The 18,736-nt window shown below is 57.9% G+C and overlaps 2 protein-coding genes across 5 annotated transcripts in view; both read left to right on the plus strand.

The window, feature by feature from the left end:
* The window catches only part of RAP1GAP (RAP1 GTPase activating protein), a 39,166-nt gene extending 26,077 nt beyond the window's left edge, over positions 1–13,089 (plus strand). For 2 of the 4 annotated variants that reach the window (XM_089666503.1, XM_089666504.1), the window contains 5 exons: positions 1,351–1,464; positions 1,554–1,674; positions 2,187–2,298; positions 2,456–2,559; positions 10,160–10,851. In XM_089666503.1, coding sequence (XP_089522629.1) covers positions 1,351–1,464; positions 1,554–1,674; positions 2,187–2,298; positions 2,456–2,559; positions 10,160–10,225 — 517 coding nt within the window. In that variant the 3' untranslated portion in view covers positions 10,226–10,851. Of the gene's footprint in view, positions 1–1,350; positions 1,465–1,553; positions 1,675–2,186; positions 2,299–2,455; positions 2,560–4,212; positions 4,263–10,159 lie in introns of those variants that run through there. The other 2 variants (XM_089666502.1, XM_089666501.1) reach the window with 2 other exon arrangements.
* Positions 13,090–13,259: 170 nt separating this feature from the next.
* Positions 13,260–16,729, plus strand: LOC149429358 (uncharacterized). The gene is made up of 2 exons (XM_089666505.1): positions 13,260–15,693; positions 15,731–16,729. The coding sequence occupies exon 1, from the start codon at positions 13,584–13,586 to the stop codon at positions 15,582–15,584; it is 2,001 nt and encodes a 666-aa protein (XP_089522631.1). The 5' UTR covers positions 13,260–13,583; the 3' UTR covers positions 15,585–15,693; positions 15,731–16,729.
* Positions 16,730–18,736: the final 2,007 nt, after the last annotated feature.

Here is an 18,736-nt window from a genome sequence, read left to right on the forward strand (position 1 = left end):
ATCCCTCCAGCACAGTGGATCTGGAGGATCGCTCAGGGCAGAGTTGGTCTCAGTGATTGCTCAGGGCAGAGTTGATTTCTCAGGATCCCTCCGGGATAGTGGATCTGGAGGAATCGGTGATCGCTCAGGGCAGAGTTGATTTCTCGGGATCCCTCCAGGGTAGTGGATTTGGAGGATCGCTGATCGCTCAGGGCAGAGTTGGTCTCAGTGATCGCTCAGGGCAGAGTTGGTCTCAGTGATCGCTCAGGGCAGAGTTGGTCTCAGTGATCGCTCAGGGCAGAGTTGATTTCTCGGGATCCCTCTGGGATAGTGGATCTGGAGGAATCGGTGATCGCCCAGGGCAGAGTTGGTCTTAGTGATCGCTCAGGGCAGAGTTGGTCTCAGTGATCGCTCAGGGCAGAGTTGGTCTCAGTGATCGCTCAGGGCAGAGTTGGTCTCAGTGATCGCTCAGGGCAGAGTTGGTCTCAGTGATTGCTCAGGGCAGAGTTGGTCTCAGTGATTGCTCAGGGCAGAGTTGGTCTCGGTGACCGCTCAGGGCAGAGTTGGTCTCGGTGATCGCTCAGGGCAGAGTTGGTCTCGGTGATCGCTCAGGGCAGAGTTGGTCTCAGTGATCGCTCAGGGCAGAGTTGGTCTCAGTGATCGCTCAGGGCAGAGTTGGTCTCGGTGATCGCTCAGGGCAGAGTTGGTCTCAGTGATCGCTCAGGGCAGAGTTGGTCTCGGTGATCGCTCAGGGCAGAGTTGGTCTCAGTGATCGCTCAGGGCAGAGTTGGTCTCGGTGATCGCTCAGGGCAGAGTTGGTCTCGGTGATCGCTCAGGGCAGAGTTGGTCTCGGTGATCGCTCAGGGCAGAGTTGGTCTCGGTGATTGCTCAGGGCAGAGTTGGTCTCAGTGATCGCTCAGGGCAGAGTTGGTCTCAGTGATCGCTCAGGGCAGAGTTGGTCTCGGTGATCGCTCAGGGCAGAGTTGGTCTCGGTGATCGCTCAGGGCAGAGTTGGTCTCGGTGATCGCTCAGGGCAGAGTTGGTCTCGGTGATTGCTCAGGGCAGAGTTGGTCTCAGTGATCGCTCAGGGCAGAGTTGGTCTCGGTGATCGCTCAGGGCAGAGTTGGTCTCGGTGATCGCTCAGGGCAGAGTTGGTCTCGGTGATCGCTCAGGGCAGAGTTGGTCTCGGTGATCGCTCAGGGCAGAGTTGGTCTCAGTGATTGCTCAGATTTAGAGATCCCTGGGATAAGTCCGGCACGGTCAGTGATGTAGATCTACATTACGTAAAGCAGAGTGTCCCAGGACATGACCCGTCTGATCCCAGGAGGTTCCACATTCCCGGCAACACAAAAGTAATTTCATATTTTACAGGGAAAGCCCAACAGGACCCCAGAAGACCCCAGACAGCGGCCACGCCTCCCAGGAGCCCAAATCCGAGGAATCCTCCAATCACAGCTCCCCGGAGATGCCCACCACCAAGAACAGGTACTGTCCCCTCCCCCTTATCTGGGCTGCCCGCCCCCCAGGATCCCTGGTGCACACAGGTCACGTGACAGAATGTCTCTGTCTTTCAGAATGGAATCCGGATCCCGGACGGAAAACCAGCGAGATTTCTCCCGCTCCTCGTCCAGCGCCAGCAGCTTCGCCAGCGTAGTGGAAGAGAACGAACTGCTGGATGAGGATGACGCCGGGATGGTAAGAAGACGAGTTCTGTGCTGTCCGGAGGGCCTGAGAGGTCCCGGAATGTTCCGAGGGGTTTAGTGTTCTGTCATTCCTTGAATATAAAAACTTTACTTAGAAGAGCTACAAAAACATCAACTTTTCCTCCAGTATAGAAAGTCTGATCAGACTGTACATTGTAACTTTGTAAAAGGAGGAGGAGTCATTTCCTCAATGTACAGTCTGATCACTGGGGGAGGGGAGACTGAGGAAATGACTCCTCCTCCTTCTACAAAGTTACTGGCTGTACATTGTAACTTTGTTGCAAATCACAAGGTGAGAGGCTGCAGCAGGGGCTGATCTGTGTCAGACAGTTGTGAACACGGCCAGGAACTGCACAGGCACCGGGATTACAGGATGGTCTCATCTCACTGTAGGAATAGGTGGTGACCCAGGATGACTCCTGAACAAAGATGGTGCTGGAGATAGAAGAATGGGGCGGATATGACCGGAGTTCTAGATCTGTGAAATCTGTTTCTTTTTGTCAGGAAAGTGTTTCGGCTTCAGGAAACGGCAACAAGCGGGACTCCTTCATGTACAGCACATGGCTGGAGGACAGCGGCAGCAGCGTCAGCACCGCCAGCGGAGGCAGTTCATCAGGTGATCCCACGTCTGCCCCATCGTACCGAGATGTCACCGCGCGGTGCGATCCCCCCTTCCCCCCCCCCCCCGTGTTGTGCAGGACAATGGGGGGATGGACGGGTCGGGAACAGACCCCAGAACTCCCTCTGACACCCCCTCTCCTCCATGATTGCAGGGTTCCCGCGCTCCCCACAGTTGGATGTCCAGAAAGTGGGCGGAGACTCCTATCCAGAGATTAAAATCCAGCTGGAAGGGACGGAACAACACACAGCCAATCAGGTGAGACTCTGATCAGTCGGGGGGTAAAGGAAACCAAAGGGTGACTACACACAGCACAATCCGATTGGATGAAATCCTTCCAAGTGGAACTCCGAGCAAATCTTTTTTTAAATTTTGGATGGAGTAAAGGGGGGGGGGCTGGGGGGGGCTGGTGTTAGAACATCTGTGTCCCCATGGGGGAGATTTCCCCTTCACTTTCTGTCCTATCACCAAACAGGAAGTGAGAGGAAATCCCCCCGTGTCCCCATTGGAAGATTTCCCCTCTATTCCTGTTCTGGTGACAACACAAAATGTGGGATTTTCTTTCACTTTCAAGATAACGGTTCCCAGGACACATAGAGGGCGGGGGGGGGGGGATCTCCCTACCGGGGGCACAGATGGCTATAGCACCTGACAGGGGGTCTCATCCCTCCCCTTCCATCCAACACTGACGGGGGAGGGGGGTTTCACCCCAACATCCAACACTGACGGGGGGTCTCCCCCTCCATCCAACACTGACAGGGGGTCTCACCCTCCCCCTCCATCCAACACTGACAGGGGGTCTCACCCCTCCATCCAACACCGACAGGGGGTCTCACCCCTCCCCCCTCCATCCAACACCGACAGGGGGTCTCACCCCTCCCCCCTCCATCCAACACCGACAGGGGGTCTCACCCCTCCATCCAACACCGACAGGGGGTCTCACCCCTCCCCCCTCCATCCAACACCGACAGGGGGTCTCACCCCTCCCCCCTCCATCCAACACCGACAGGGGGTCTCACCCCTCCATCCAACACCGACAGGGGGTCTCACCCCTCCCCCCTCCATCCAACACCTACAGGGGGTCTCACCCCTCCCCCCTCCATCCAACACTGACAGGGGGTCTCACCCCTCCCCCTCCATCCAACATTGACAGGGGGTCTCACCCCTCCCCCTCCATCCAACAATGACAGGGGGTCTCACCCCTCCCCCTCCATCCAACACTGACGGGGGGTCTCCCCCTCCCCCTCCATCCAACACCGACAGGGGGTCTCATCCCTCCCCCTCCATCCAACACTGACGGGGGGTCTCACCCCTCCCCCTCCATCCAACAATGACAGGGGGTCTCACCCCTCCCCCTCCATCCAACACCGACAGGGGGTCTCACCCCTCCCCCTCCATCCAACAATGACAGGGGGTCTCACCCCTCCCCCTCCATCCAACACCGACAGGGGGTCTCACCCCTCCCCCTCCATCCAACATTGACAGGGGGTCTCACCCCTCCCCCATCCAACATTGACAGGGGGTCTCCCCCTCCCCCATCCAACATTGACAGGGGGTCTCCCCCTCCCCCATCCAACACTGACAGGGGGTCTCCCCCTCCCCCATCCAACACTGACAGGGGGTCTCCCCCCTCCATCCACAGAGGATTGTACAATCGGATTGTATGGTGTATGTGATTTATGGGGCTCCATTGCTGACCCCCTTCTAAAAATGGTGGCTGATTGGTTGTCGTGCTGATCCCCCGCCATATCTGGGTCAGCATGAGAGCCAGGCAGCCGGCATTTGTCAGCAATGCCCCCTCCCCCCCCGATGTTCCCCATAATCTGTCTGATTCGGTTGTATTGCTGTGTATGGTGACGCCGCCATCTCTGCTGTTCTCTTCTATGTGCTGTGTGTGGCATCTCCGTCCAGCGCTGCTAGTCCCTCGTCAGTTCTTGGTGGAGTTCCCTCCGTCATGGCAGGTCAGCACTCCCTCTGTCTCCATGTACCTGGCTGCTCCGCCCACTGTGTCCTCCCACCGGGGCCCCAATTCCTCCCCCCACCCCGGACACTGTATGTCTGTCACTCTGGGGCCCTATATAGGGACTGTAGGGAGGGGCCATTCCACTTCTGATTATATGTGGGATCCCCGTCACTCTGGGGCCCTATATAGGGACTGTAGGGAGGGGCCATTCCACCTCTGATTACATGTGGGGGCTCTGTCACTCTGGGGCCCCATATTGGGACCATCAGGAAGAGCCATGCTACCTCTGATTACAGTGTGGAAAATACGGATTTGCTCCCCGCAGATGGTGAACGTTCGCCCCACTTACAGAGAAATGATCGGTCTATAATTTGTATCCTCGATGTATATACAGTTGTGTTGAAAATACTAGCCGTCAGACATCACTAACCGGATCAATCGCTGTTTTTGGTGGAAATGATATTTCTACATGGCAGATAATTTCCTAGCAGGTGTAGTAGAGTCATAGAAATCCAACAGACCCGACAGTCATGACATGCATGCTGCTGATTCTGTGTCATTGAATCACTCATTGAAAGGGGCGTGTTCAAAATAATCGCAGTGTGGAGTTCTATTAGTGAGGTCATTCATTCTTTGATAAACAGGTGGCAGTTATTGCCCTTATTTAAGGAAGGAAGGCAGCAAATGTTGTACATGCTGGTTACAGTGCATTTCTCTCTGAAATTCTGAGGAAAATGGGTCGTTCCAGACATTGTTCAGAAGAACAGCGTACCTTGATTAAAAAGTTGATTGGAGGGGAAAACATATAAAGAAGTGCAGAAAATTATCGGCTGCTCAGCTAAAATGATGGCAAATGCTTTAAAATGGCAACCAAAACCTGAAAGACGTGGAAGAAAGAGAAAAACTACCATTGGAATGGATTGAAGAATAGCCAAAATGGGGCGGACTCAGCCAACAATCAGCTCCAGGAAGATGAAAGAAGGTGTGACGTTCCCTGTGAGGACTCAGCCAACAATCAGCTCCAGGAAGATGAAAAAAGGTGTGACGTTCCCTGTGAGGACTGTTACAATTAGAAGACACCGATGTGAAGCCAAGCTATCTGCAAGAAGTCCCCGCAAAGTCCCACTGTTGGGAAAAAGACGTGTGCTGAAGAGGTTACAATCTGCCAAAGAGCACATTGACCGGCCTAAAGAGAAATGACGCAACATTTTGTGGGCTGATGGAAGTAAGATTGTTCTTTTTGGGTCTAGTGGGCGGAGACAGTTTGTTAGACGACCCCCAAAACACTGAATTCAAGCCACAGGACACTGTGAAGACCGTGAAGCATGGTGGTGCAAGCATCATGATATGGGGATGTTTCTCATACTACAGTGTTGGGCCTATTTATCGCATACCAGGGATCATGGATCAGTTTGAATCCATCAGAATACTTGAAGAGGTCATGCTGCCTTATGCTGAAGAGGAAATGCCCTTGAAATGGGGGTTCCAACAAGACAACGACCCCAAACACACCAGTAAACGGGCAACATCTTGGTTCCAGACCAACAAGATGGACGTTATGGAGTGGCCAGCCCAATCCCCGGATCTTCATCCAATAGAAAACTTGTGGGGTGACATCAAAAATGCAGTTTCTGAGGCCAAACCAAGAAATCGAGAAGAACTGTGGAATGTGGTCCAATCATCCTGGGCTGGAATACCTGATCACAGGGGCCAGAAGTTGGGGGACTCCATGCAACACAGATGTACAGCAGTTCTCAGAAACAGTGCGACTACAACCAAATATTCATGAAGTCATTCAAAGGAAAGCAAAATCTTCAAACATTTCTCAGTTTATATAGTGAATGTTGGAGTTTGTAAAGAAGAATACAAACACGGCCATTTTTTTAAACCGTCTAATATTCACTTTTCTTCCATTTTTTTTAGAGGAACAACACAAATTTGATGTATTTTTCTTCATGTTGTGATTTGGAATAGAATGTGTCGTGTTCCCAATGCATTTGTGTGGATGGAAAGGAAAGGATTAGAAGGATTTGCAGATTTACTCACTTTTATCATCACACGGCTATTATTCTGAACACAACTGTATATGATAGAGACAGAATATCAACCAAAATCCAGAAACAACTCGATACAAATGTTATCAATGGAGTTGCAGTTCAGGGAGTACAATAAGTGTTTGATCCCCGAGCAAAACATGACTTAGTAGTTGGTGGAGGAACCCTTGTTGGTGAGCACAGAGGTGAGACGTTTCCTGTAGTTGGTGGAGGAACCCTTGTTGGTGAGCACAGAGGTGAGATGTCTCTTGTAGTTGGTGGAGGAACCCTTGTTGGTGTGCACAGAGGTGAGACGTCTCTTGTAGTTGGTGGAGGAACCCTTGTTGGTGAGCACAGAGGTGAGACGTTTCCTGTAGTTGGTGGAGGAACCCTTGTCGGCGAGCACAGAGATCAGATGTTCCTTGTAGTTGGTGGAGGAACCCTTGTTGGTGAGCACAGAGGTGAGATGTTTCCTGTAGTTGGTGGAGGAACCCTTGTTGGTGAGCACAGAGGTGAGATGTTCCTTGTAGTTGGTGGAGGAACCCTTGTTGGCGAGCACAGAGGTGAGACGTCTCTTGTAGTTGGTGGAGGAACCCTTGTTGGTGAGCACAGAGGTGAGACGTCTCTTGTAGTTGGTGGAGGAACCCTTGTTGGCGAGCACAGAGGTGAGATGTTCCTTGTAGTTGGTGGAGGAACCCTTGTTGGCGAGCACAGAGGTGAGACGTCTCTTGTAGTTGGTGGAGGAACCCTTGTTGGTGAGCACAGAGGTGAGATGTTCCTTGTAGTTGGTGGAGGAACCCTTGTTGGCGAGCACAGAGGTGAGACGTCTCTTGTAGTTGGTGGAGGAACCCTTGTTGGCGAGCACAGAGGTGAGACGTCTCTTGTAGTTGGTGGAGGAACCCTTGTTGGCGAGCACAGAGGTGAGACGTCTCTTGTAGTTGGTGGAGGAACCCTTGCTGGCGAGCACAGAGGTGAGACGTTTCCTGTAGTTGGTGGAGGAACCCTTGTCGGCGAGCACAGAGATCAGATGTTCCTTGTAGTTGGTGGAGGAACCCTTGTTGGTAAGCACAGAGGTAAGACGTCTCTTGTAGTTGGTGGAGGAACCCTTGTTGGTGAGCACAGAGGTGAGACGTCTCTTGTAGTTGGTGGAGGAACCCTTGTTGGTGAGCACAGAGGTGAGACGTTCCTTGTAGTTGGTGGAGGAACCCTTGTTGGTGAGCACAGAGGTGAGACGTTCCTTGTAGTTGGTGGAGGAACCCTTGTTGGCGAGCACAGAGGTGAGACGTCTCCTTGTAGTTGGTGGAGGAACCCTTGTTGGTGAGCACAGAGGTCAGACGTCTCTTGTAGTTTGTGGAGGAACCCTTGTAGGTGAGCACAGAGGTGAGACGTTTCCTGTAGTTGGTGGAGGAACCCTTGTAGGTGAGCACAGAGGTGAGATGTCTCTAGTAGTTGGTGGAGGAACCCTTGTTGGTGAGCACAGAGGTGAGATGTCTCTTGTAGTTGGTGGAGGAACCCTTGTAGGTGAGCACAGAGGTGAGACGTTTCCTGTAGTTGGTGGGGGAACCCTTGTTGGTGAGCACAGAGGTGAGACGTTTCCTGTAGTTGGTGGAGGAACCCTTGTTGGTGAGCACAGAGGTGAGACGTCTCTAGTAGTTGGTGGAGGAACCTTTGTAGGTGAGCACAGAGGTGAGACGTCTCTAGTAGTTGGTGGAGGAACCCTTATTGGTGAGCACAGAGGTGAGACGTCTCTTGTAGTTGGTGGAGGAACCCTTGTTGGTGAGCACAGAGGTGAGACGTCTCTTGTAGTTGGTGGAGGAACCCTTGTTGGCGAGCACAGAGGTGAGACGTCTCTTGTAGTTGGTGGAGGAACCCTTGTAGGTGAGCACAGAGGTGAGACATTCCTTGTAGTTGGTTCCCAGGTTGGCACACATCTCAGGAGGGATTTTGGTCCACTCTACAGATCTCTAATTCCTTAAGGTTTCTTGGCCACTCAAAGTTTCAGCTTCTCCATATATTTTCTGTAGGATTCAGGTCTGGAGACTGGCTAGGCCACTCTGGGACCATAATGTGCTTCTTTTCGAGCCTCTCCTTTGTTGCCTTGGCCGTGTGTTTTGGGTCATTGTCATGCTGGAAGACCCATCTATGGCCCATCTTCAGTGTTGTTGCTGAGGGAAGAAGGTTCTCATCCAAGATGTTACAATACATGGACCCGTCCATTGGCCCCTCAATGCAGCAAAGTCGGCCTGTACCTTTAGCAGAGAAACAGCCCCAGAGCATGATGGTTCCACCTCGGTGCTGGACTGTAGGGATGGTGTTCTTAGGGTCATAGTCGGCATTTTCCTTCCTCCAAACACAGCGAGTTGAGTTAATGCCAAAGAGCTCAATTTTGGCCTCATCTGACCCCAGCTCTTTTCCCCCGATCCTTCTCTGAATCATTTAGATGTTCATTGGCAACCTTCAGACAGTCTGGACATGGGCCTTCCTGAGGAGGGGGACCTTGTGGGCACTGCAGGATTTCAATCCAAGGCGGCGTGTTGTGTAGTACTAATATTTGGTTTGGTGACTGTGGTCCCAACTGTCTTGAGATGATTCACAAGCTCCTTCCGTGTAGTTCTGGGATGATTCCTCACTGTTCTCATGACCATCCTCACCCCATGAGGTGAAATCCTGCATGGAGCACCAGACCGAGGAGGACGATTGATGGGTATTTTGTATTTCTTCCATGTACGAATATTCGCTCCATCAGTTGTCTCCTTCTCACCAAGCTTCATGCTGATGGTCTTGTAGCCCATTCCAGCCTTGTGCAGGTCTACAGTCTTGTCCAGGGGCGGACTGACCATTTGGAAACTTGGGCACTGCCCGAGGTCCTGGGGTCAGTAGGGGCCCCATGAGATGCCCCTGGTACCTTTTTCATAGGCTTTTTTGAGTTTGGGCAAAGACACAGGGGCCCCATGATCCCCTATTGCCCGGGGGCCCCATGAGTTGTCAGTCCGCCCCTGGTCTTGTCCCTGACGTCCTCTGACAGCTCCTTGGTCTTGCCCATGGTGGGGGTTGGATGGAAGGGATTCTGAGGACAGGCGTCTTTTATACACAGAACGAGTTGTCGGTAGGAGGACCTTCTTACATGGACAGGACTGATCTGTGTACCACATGAGCACAGAGCCCGTCTGTGGGAGCCAGAATCATTGGTGGTTGGTAGGGGATCAAACACTTCTTGTACTCCCTGAACTGCAACTCCATTTGTAACATTTGTATCGAGTTGTTTCTGGATTTTGGTTGATATTCTGTCTCCATCATCTCTATACATCGAGGATACAAATTATAGACCGATCATTTCTGTGTAAGTGGGCGAACGTTCACCATCTGCGGGGAGCAAATCCGTTCTTTCCACCACTGTATATGTAGGGACCCTGTCACTCTGGGACCCGTGCACCTCTGATTATATTTAGGGGCCCCATTAATGGGGACTGTTAGGAAGGACTATTCTGCCCCAGTCATATTGAGGGGCACCTCAGACAGTTCCTGTTTCAGGCACTCTTGATACATGAGGCCAAGTCTCGGGTTTTCCTAATATTCCATTTTTATTGAACATCAGTGGCCCTGATAAAATATGGTCAGTGATTGGATCATTGAGTGTAAAACAATGGAAGCCTATTGGCTGAGATGTACAGTTGCTGCTCTCTGATTGGACAGGGGCAGAGTTGGGTAGTATGATGATTGGCGCAGACCACAGATGATCATACTCTCGGTGGTGGGTTGGTTGGTCTGATGTGGATTGGTCAGACGCCATTATTGTAGTATCAGTTCAGCTGTAGGTGGGTCTCTCCGGTTTCCTCCTCACTTTGTTCTCTCCTCCTCCCAGAGGCCTCAGCGCAGACAGAAGTTGAAGGATTTGCACCAATCTCCAGCCTTCGATTCAGCCAAGTGAGATCGTCTTACCGGCTCTCCTGCCCCGCCGCTCTGCTGCTTCCGGACGACCACCGAGGATCCCGACTCCTCTCGGAGGGTTTTTTATTTTGCACCGTGACTAACATGGCGCCTGTTTTCCTGACCAAAGCGCCGTTGCACCAGACCCCTGGTGACGTCTCCCGACCGGCAGTCTGAGGACTCGTGACGCAAAATTTCGGAGAAGCTGCTGAGAGTCCGCGACATTCCGACATCATTTTTAGAGACTCGTCAAGACGGGAGATCTTCGGATAATCCCATTCCGCAGGAAGGTGTGACGGTCGGATCTGACTAGAATCTGTCCTGTCGCTCGGGCGCAGAGAACGCCGCGGATTGTTACAGCGCCGGGCCGTGGAATTCATCTTCTCAGGATTTCCAGCCATGCACAAGGTCCGCCCCCGCGGAGCAGATTGGAGGCTCCTTGACCACACAGTGTGCTGTATATGGATTTGTCTCCCTGGCATGTCCTTGTCATGGTAACGTCTTTGTATGTCCTTTACGGTCGCCGTACACGGTACTACAAGATCCCCGCCCTCTGTATGATCACACGGTACTACAAGATCCCCGCCCTCTGTATGATCACACGGTACTACAAGATCCCCGCCCTCTGTATGATCATCATATGCGCTTACACACGGTACTACAAGATCCCCGCCCTCTGTATGGTCATCATATGCGCTGACACACGGTACTACGAGATCCCCGCCCTCTGTATGATCACACGGTACTACAAGATCCCCGCCCTCTGTACAGTCATACGCGGTACTACAAGATCCCCGCCCTCTATATGGTCATCATATGCGCTTACACGCGGTACTACAAAATCCCCGCCCTCTGTATGGTCACACGGTACTACAAGATCCCCGCCCTCTGTATGGTCATCATATGCGCTTACACACGGTACTACGAGATCCCCGCCCTCTATATGGTCATCATATGCGCTTACACGCGGTACTACAAAATCCCCGCCCTCTGTATGGTCACACGGTATTACAAGATCCCCGCCCACTGTACGGTCACATGGTACTACGATATCCCCGCCCACTGTACGGTCACACGCGGTACTACGAGATCCCCGCCCTCTGTGCGGTCACACGCGGTACTACGAGATCCCTGCCCTCTGTGCGGTCACACGGTACTACGAGATCCCCGCCCTCTGTACGGTCACACGCGGTACTACGAGATCCCCGCCCTCTGTGCGGTCACACGCGGTACTACGAGATCCCCGCCCTCTGTACGGTCACACGCGGTACTACGAGATCCCCGCCCTCTGTGCGGTCACACGCGGTACTACGAGATCCCCGCCCTGTACGGTCACACGCGGTACTACGAGATCCCCGCCCTCTGTACGGTCACACGCGGTACTACGAGATCCCCGCCCTCTGTGTGGTCACACGCGGTACTACGAGATCCCCGCCCTCTGTGCGGTCACACGCGGTACTACGAGATCCCCGCCCTCTGTACGGTCACACGCGGTACTACGAGATCCCCGCCCTCTGCGTGGTCACACGCGGTACTACGAGATCCCCGCCCTCTGCGTGGTCACACGCGGTACTACGAGATCCCCGCCCTCTGCGTGGTCACACGCGGTACTACGAGATCCCCGCCCTCTGCGCGGTCACACGCGGTACTACGAGATCCCCGCCCTCTGCGCGGTCACACGCGGTACTACGAGATCCCCGCCCTCTGCGCGGTCACACGCGGTACTACGAGATCCCCGCCCTCTGCGCGGTCACACGCGGTACTACGAGATCCCCGCCCTCTGCGCGGTCACACGCGGTACTACGAGATCCCCGCCCTCTGTATGGTCACACGGTATTACAAGATCCCCGCCCACTGTACGGTCACATGGTACTACGATATCCCCGCCCACTGTACGGTCACACGCGGTACTACGAGATCCCCGCCCTCTGTGCGGTCACACGCGGTACTACGAGATCCCCGCCCTCTGTACGGTCACACGCGGTACTACGAGATCCCCGCCCTCTGTACGGTCACACGCGGTACTACGAGATCCCCGCCCTCTGTGCGGTCACACGCGGTACTACGAGATCCCCGCCCTGTACGGTCACACGCGGTACTACGAGATCCCCGCCCTCTGTACGGTCACACGCGGTACTACGAGATCCCCGCCCTCTGTGCGGTCACACGCGGTACTACGAGATCCCCGCCCTCTGTACGGTCACACGCGGTACTACGAGATCCCCGCCCTCTGTGCGGTCACACGCGGTACTACGAGATCCCCGCCCTCTGTACGGTCACACGCGGTACTACGAGATCCCCGCCCTCTGCGTGGTCACACGCGGTACTACGAGATCCCCGCCCTCTGCGTGGTCACACGCGGTACTACGAGATCCCCGCCCTCTGCGTGGTCACACGCGGTACTACGAGATCCCCGCCCTCTGCGCGGTCACACGCGGTACTACGAGATCCCCGCCCTCTGTGCGGTCACACGCGGTACTACGAGATCCCCGCCCTCTGCGCGGTCACACGTGGTACTACGAGATCCCCGCCCTCTGCGCGGTCACACGCGGTACTACGAGATCCCCGCCCTCTGCGCGGTCACACGCGGTACTACGAGATCCCCGCCCTCTGCGCGGTCACACGCGGTACTACGAGATCCCCGCCCTCTGCGCGGTCACACGCGGTACTACGAGATCCCCGCCCTCTGCGCGGTCACACGCGGTACTACGAGATCCCCGCCCTCTGTACGGTCACACGCGGTACTATGAGATCCCCGCCCTCTGTGCGGTCACACGCGGTACTATGAGATCCCCGCCCTCTGTGCGGTCACACGCGGTACTACGAGATCCCCGCCCTCTGCGCGGTCACACACGGTACTACGAGATCCCCGCCCTGTACGGTCACACGCGGTACTACGAGATCCCCGCCCTCTGTGTGGTCACACGCGGTACTACGAGATCCCCGCCCTCTGCGTGGTCACACGCGGTACTACGAGATCCCCGCCCTCTGCGCAGACTCCGTCACTTACACTGGATCGCTGATGTCTATTTGTGATGCTCGCCGGATGTAATTCTGACACGTAACTCTCCATCCCGGACCGGCCCCAATAAACGTCGTAGTGTGGGGGAGGGGAGGGTGATCTATACATATGTAGAGCGCACACGCTGTCATTACACGCGGGATAGTTCACCCTACAGCCAACCACAAACCGCCACCCCCTTCTCCGCCCACCTGCAGTGCACTGTGGGTGATATGGGGCCTCTCATTGTCTGTGGACACGGTTCCATCTGGTGGTATGTGCTACCCGTGTGTGCGACATGCACTTGTCCTTCGCATGAAGTGAGCGGGAGGGTCTCACCCCCTTCGCTGCAGTCCGCATGTCTGATGTGTTTTTACTGAACGTGTATATTATGCAAAACTTGTTTCAGCTTCTTGTTGGAATGATGTCACGGAAACATCCCATGTGCTGTGTGTGCAGCACGCCCCTCGGGGCCACCTGTGTCCCCTCCCCCCAGCACGCCCCTCGGGGCCACCTGTGTCCCCTCCCCCCAGCACGCCCCTCGGGGCCACCTGTGTCCCCTCCCCCCAGCACGCCCCTCGGGGCCACCTGTGTCCCCTCCCCCCAGCACGCCCCTCGGGGCCACCTGTGTCCCCTCCCCCCAGCACGCCCCTCGGGGCCACCTGCGTCCCCTCCCCCCAGCACGCCCCTCGGGTCCACCTGCGTCCTCTCCCCCCCAATACGCCCCTCGGGTCCACCTGTCTCCTCTCCCCCCAACACGCCCCTCGGGGCCACCTGTGTCCCCTCCCCCCAGCACGCCCCTCGGGGCCACCTGTGTCCCCTCCCCCCAGCACGCCCCTCGGGGCCACCTGTGTCCCCTCCCCCCAGCACGCCCCTCGGGGCCACCTGTGTCCCCTCCCCCCAGCACGCCCCTCGGGGCCACCTGTGTCCCCTCCCCCCAGCACGCCCCTCGGGGCCACCTGCGTCCCCTCCCCCCAGCACGCCCCTCGGGTCCACCTGCGTCCTCTCCCCCCCAATACGCCCCTCGGGTCCACCTGTCTCCTCTCCCCCCAACACGCCCCTCGGGGCCACCTGTGTCCCCTCCCCCCAGCACGCCCCTCGGGGCCACCTGTGTCCCCTCCCCCCAGCACGCCCCTCGGGGCCACCTGCGTCCCCTCCCCCCAGCACGCCCCTCGGGTCCACCTGTCTCCTCTCCCCCCAACACGCCCCTCGGGTCCACCTGTCTCCTCTCCCCCCAACACGCCCCTCGGGTCCACCTGTCTCCTCTCCCCCCCCAACACGCCCCTCGGGTCCACCTGTCTCCTCTCCCCCCCAACACGCCCCTCGGGTCCACCTGTCTCCTCTCCCCCCCCAACACGCCCCTCGGGTCCACCTGTCTCCTCTCCCCCCCCAACACGCCCCTCGGGTCCACCTGTCTCCTCTCCCCCCCCAACACGCCCCTCGGGTCCACCTGTCTCCTCTCCCCCCCCAACACGCCCCTCGGGTCCACCTGTCTCCTCTCCCCCCCCAACACGCCCCTCGGGTCCACCTGTCTCCTCTCCCCCCCAGCACGCCCCTCGGGTCCACCTGTCTCCTCTCCCCCCAACACGCCCCTCGGGTCCACCTGTCTCCTCTCCCCCCCCAACACGCCCCTCGGGTTCACCTGTCTCCTCTCCCCCCCCCAACACGCCCCTCGGGTCCACCTGTCTCCTCTCCCCCCCCAGCACGCCCCTCGGGTCCACCTGTCTCCCCTCTCCCCCCAACACGCCCCTCAGGTCCACTTGTGTCCCCTCTCCCCCCAACACGCCCCTCAGGTCCACTTGTGTCCCCTCTCCCCCCAACACGCCCCTCAGGTCCACTTGTGTCCCCTCTCCCCCCAACACGCCCCTCAGGTCCACTTGTGTCCCCTCTCCCCCCAACACGCCCCTCAGGTCCACTTGTGTCCCCTCTCCCCCCAACACGCCCCTCAGGTCCACTTGTGTCCCCTCTCCCCCCAACACGCCCCTCAGGTCCACTTGTGTCCCCTCTCCCCCCAACACGCCCCTCAGGTCCACTTGTGTCCCCTCTCCCCCCAACACGCCCCTCAGGTCCACTTGTGTCCCCTCTCCCCCCAACACGCCCCTCGGGTCCACCTGTCTCCTCTCCCCCCGAGCACGCCCCTCGGGGCCACGTGTCTCCTCTCCCCTTAACATGCCCCTCAGGTCCACTTGTGTCCCCTCTCCCCCCCAGCACGCCCCTCGGGGCCACCTGTCTCCTCTCCCCCCCAGCACGCCCCTCGGGGCCACCTGTCTCCTCTCCCCCCCAGCACGCCCCTCGGGGCCACCTGTCTCCTCTCCTCCCCAGCACGCCCCTCTGGGCCACCTGTCTCCTCTCCATCTGATGTGCCCCCCCGAGGTCCACCCCTCTGTCCTCACTCCACCTGTCTCTTCTCCCCCCAGCACGCCCCTGAGGTCCACTTGTGTCCCCTCTCCCCCCAACACGCCCCTCAGGTCCACCTGTCTCCTCTCCCCCCAACACGCCCCTGAGGTCCACTTGTGTCCCCTCTCCCCCCAACACGCCCCTCAGGTCCACTTGTGTCCCCTCTCCCCCCAACACGCCCCTCAGGTCCACTTGTGTCCCCTCTCCCCCTAGCACGCCCCTCGGGGCCACGTGTCTCCTCTCCCCTTAACATGCCCCTCAGGTCCACTTGTGTCCCCTCTCCCCCCCAGCACGCCCCTCGGGGCCACCTGTCTCCTCTCCCCCCCAGCACGCCCCTCGGGGCCACCTGTCTCCTCTCCCCCCCAGCACGCCCCTCGGGGCCACCTGTCTCCTCTCCCCCCCAGCACACCCCTCGGGGCCACCTGTCTCCTCTCCATCTGATGTGCCCCCCCGAGGTCCACCCCTCTGTCCTCACTCCACCTGTCTCTTCTCCCCCCAGCACGCCCCTCGGCTCCATGTGTCTCCTCTCCGTCTGATGTGCCCCCCCAAGGTCCACCTGTCTCCCCTCTGTCCACCCCTCTGTCCTCACTCCACCCACCTCTTCCCCCCCACTCCACCCACCCCCTGTCCAATGTGGCCCCCAGGTCCACCGCTCTATCCTCACCCGTCTCCTCTCCGTCTGATGCACCCCATTGGGTCCACCCGTCTCCTCTGTGCCCAGTACACCCCTTGGGTCTGCCAATCTCCTCTCCGTCTGATGTGCCCCCCCCCCCCCATCTCCTCTCTGTCCACTATGCCCCCGAGGTCCACCCGTCTTCACTCCACCCAATGCACCCTCCAGCCCCCCCCCCCCCCCCCCCCTCTATTCTCACCCCTCTCAGTGCATCCCTCAGCTCCGCCCACTTTGTCTTGACTCCACCTGTTTCCCGTGAAGCAGAGGACCCAGAAGACACTATTTTTCCATGGAATCAGACGGCGTCTTGATGTGTATTTTGTCTTTTATGTGTTAAAGAGAAATTATTGTATTTATCTGAGAAGATTATTTTATTTGTAAAAAAGGAATTTATGAGAGTTTTATGGATAAATAAACCGAATTATTGTACAGTTGTCAGGTCTGCGTCTTCCTCCCGTATTGTGCCATGTATTGATGTACAGGGAGTGCATACACCCCGCCGGGGGCTCCGACCTCCACACGGGGATGGGGGCTCCGACCTCCACACGGGGACCGAGACTGGGGGCTCCGACCTCCACATGGGGATGGGGGCTCCGACCTCCACACGGGGACTGGGGGCTCCGACCTCCATCCGGGGACCGAGACTGGGGGCTCCGACCTCCATCCAGGGGCTCCGATCTCCACACAGGGACTGGGACCAGGGGCTCCGACCTCCACACGGGGACCGGGGGGTTCCGACTTCCACACGGGGACCGGGGGGTTCCGACTTCCACATGGGGACCGGGGGGCTCCGACTTCCACACGGGGACCGGGGGCTCCGACCTCCACACGGGGACCGAGACTGGGGGCTCTGACCTCCACATGGGGACTGGGGGCTCCGACCTCCACACGGGGACCGGGGGCTCCGACCTCCATCCGGGGACCGAGACTGGGAGCTCCGACCTCCATCCAGGGGCTCCGATCTCCACACGGGGACCGAGACTGGGGGCTCCGACCTCCACATGGGGATGGGGGCTCCGACCTCCACACGGGGACCGGGGGCTCCGACCTCCATCCGGGGACCGAGACTGGGGGCTCCGACCTCCATCCGGGGACCGAGACTGGGGGCTCCGACCTCCACACGGGGACCGAGACTGGGGGCTCTGACCTCCACACGGGGACCTAGACTGGGGGCTCTGACCTCCACATGGGGACTGGGGGCTCCGACCTCCATCCGGGGACCGAGACTGGGGGCTCCGACCTCCACACAGGGACTGGGACCAGGGGCTCCGACCTCCACACAGGGACCGGGGGCTCCGATCTCCACACGGGGACCGAGACTGGGGGCTCCGACCTCCACATGGGGATGGGGGCTCCGAACTCCACACGGGGACCGAGACTGGGGGCTCTGACCTCCACACGGGGACCGGGGGCTCCGACCTCCACACGGGGACCGGGGGCTCCGACCTCCATCCGGGGACCGAGACTGGGGGCTCCGACCTCCATCCGGGGACCGAGACTGGGGGCTCCGACCTCCATCCGGGGACCGAGACTGGGGGCTCCGACCTCCACACGGGGACCGAGACTGGGGGCTCTGACCTCCACATGGGGACTGGGGGCTCTGACCTCCATCCGGGGACCGAGACTGGGGGCTCCGACCTCCACACAGGGACTGGGACCAGGGGCTCCGACCTCCACACAGGGACCGGGGGCTCCGATCTCCACACGGGGACCGAGACTGGGGGCTCCGACCTCCACATGGGGATGGGGGCTCCGAACTCCACACGGGGACCGAGACTGGGGGCTCCGACCTCCATCCGGGGACCGAGACTGGGGGCTCCGACCTCCATCCGGGGACCGAGACTGGGGGCTCCGACCTCCACACGGGGACCGAGACTGGGGGCTCTGACCTCCACATGGGGACTGGGGGCTCTGACCTCCACATGGGGACTGGGGGCTCTGACCTCCACACGGGGACCGGGGGCTCCGACCTCCACATGGGGAGCGGGGGCTCCGACCTCCACATGGGGAGCGGGGGCTCCGACCTCCACATGGGGAGCGGGGGCTCCGCCCAGGGACAGGGTACAATCACATAGAGGAGGAGAGGTAAGTGCACAACTGGCCCCTTATGGTTGCAGTGCAGACAAATGTAAGAAAGTATCTGATTGGTTCTTTCCTATCCCCTCCCCTGTGTACTGAGAGAAGTGTGGGGGAGGGGCTTTCATTGCTGATCTTTAGTGGGGGGGAGGGGTTCCAATTAATGATCTTTTACTAAACAAACTAGTTGCGGGGCCGTCTCTGGCCCGGGACAAGCATGCATCCAGTGAAGTCAGAATTCCGCCATATTTGTTCAGGTCAGTGACTCAGATGATGGAAACTTTCAGATCAATACTGCAGCCAGGCAACCAGAATTTTTCGGCAGGAGTAATCAGAGGCCATTCATTTCCTGTGAACCCGAATTG

The sequence above is a fragment of the Staurois parvus genome, unplaced genomic scaffold, assembly GCF_062004578.1.
Source record: "Staurois parvus isolate SC_StPar_1 unplaced genomic scaffold, SC_StPar_1.0 ptg002740l, whole genome shotgun sequence".
Taxonomy (NCBI): domain Eukaryota; kingdom Metazoa; phylum Chordata; class Amphibia; order Anura; family Ranidae; genus Staurois; species Staurois parvus.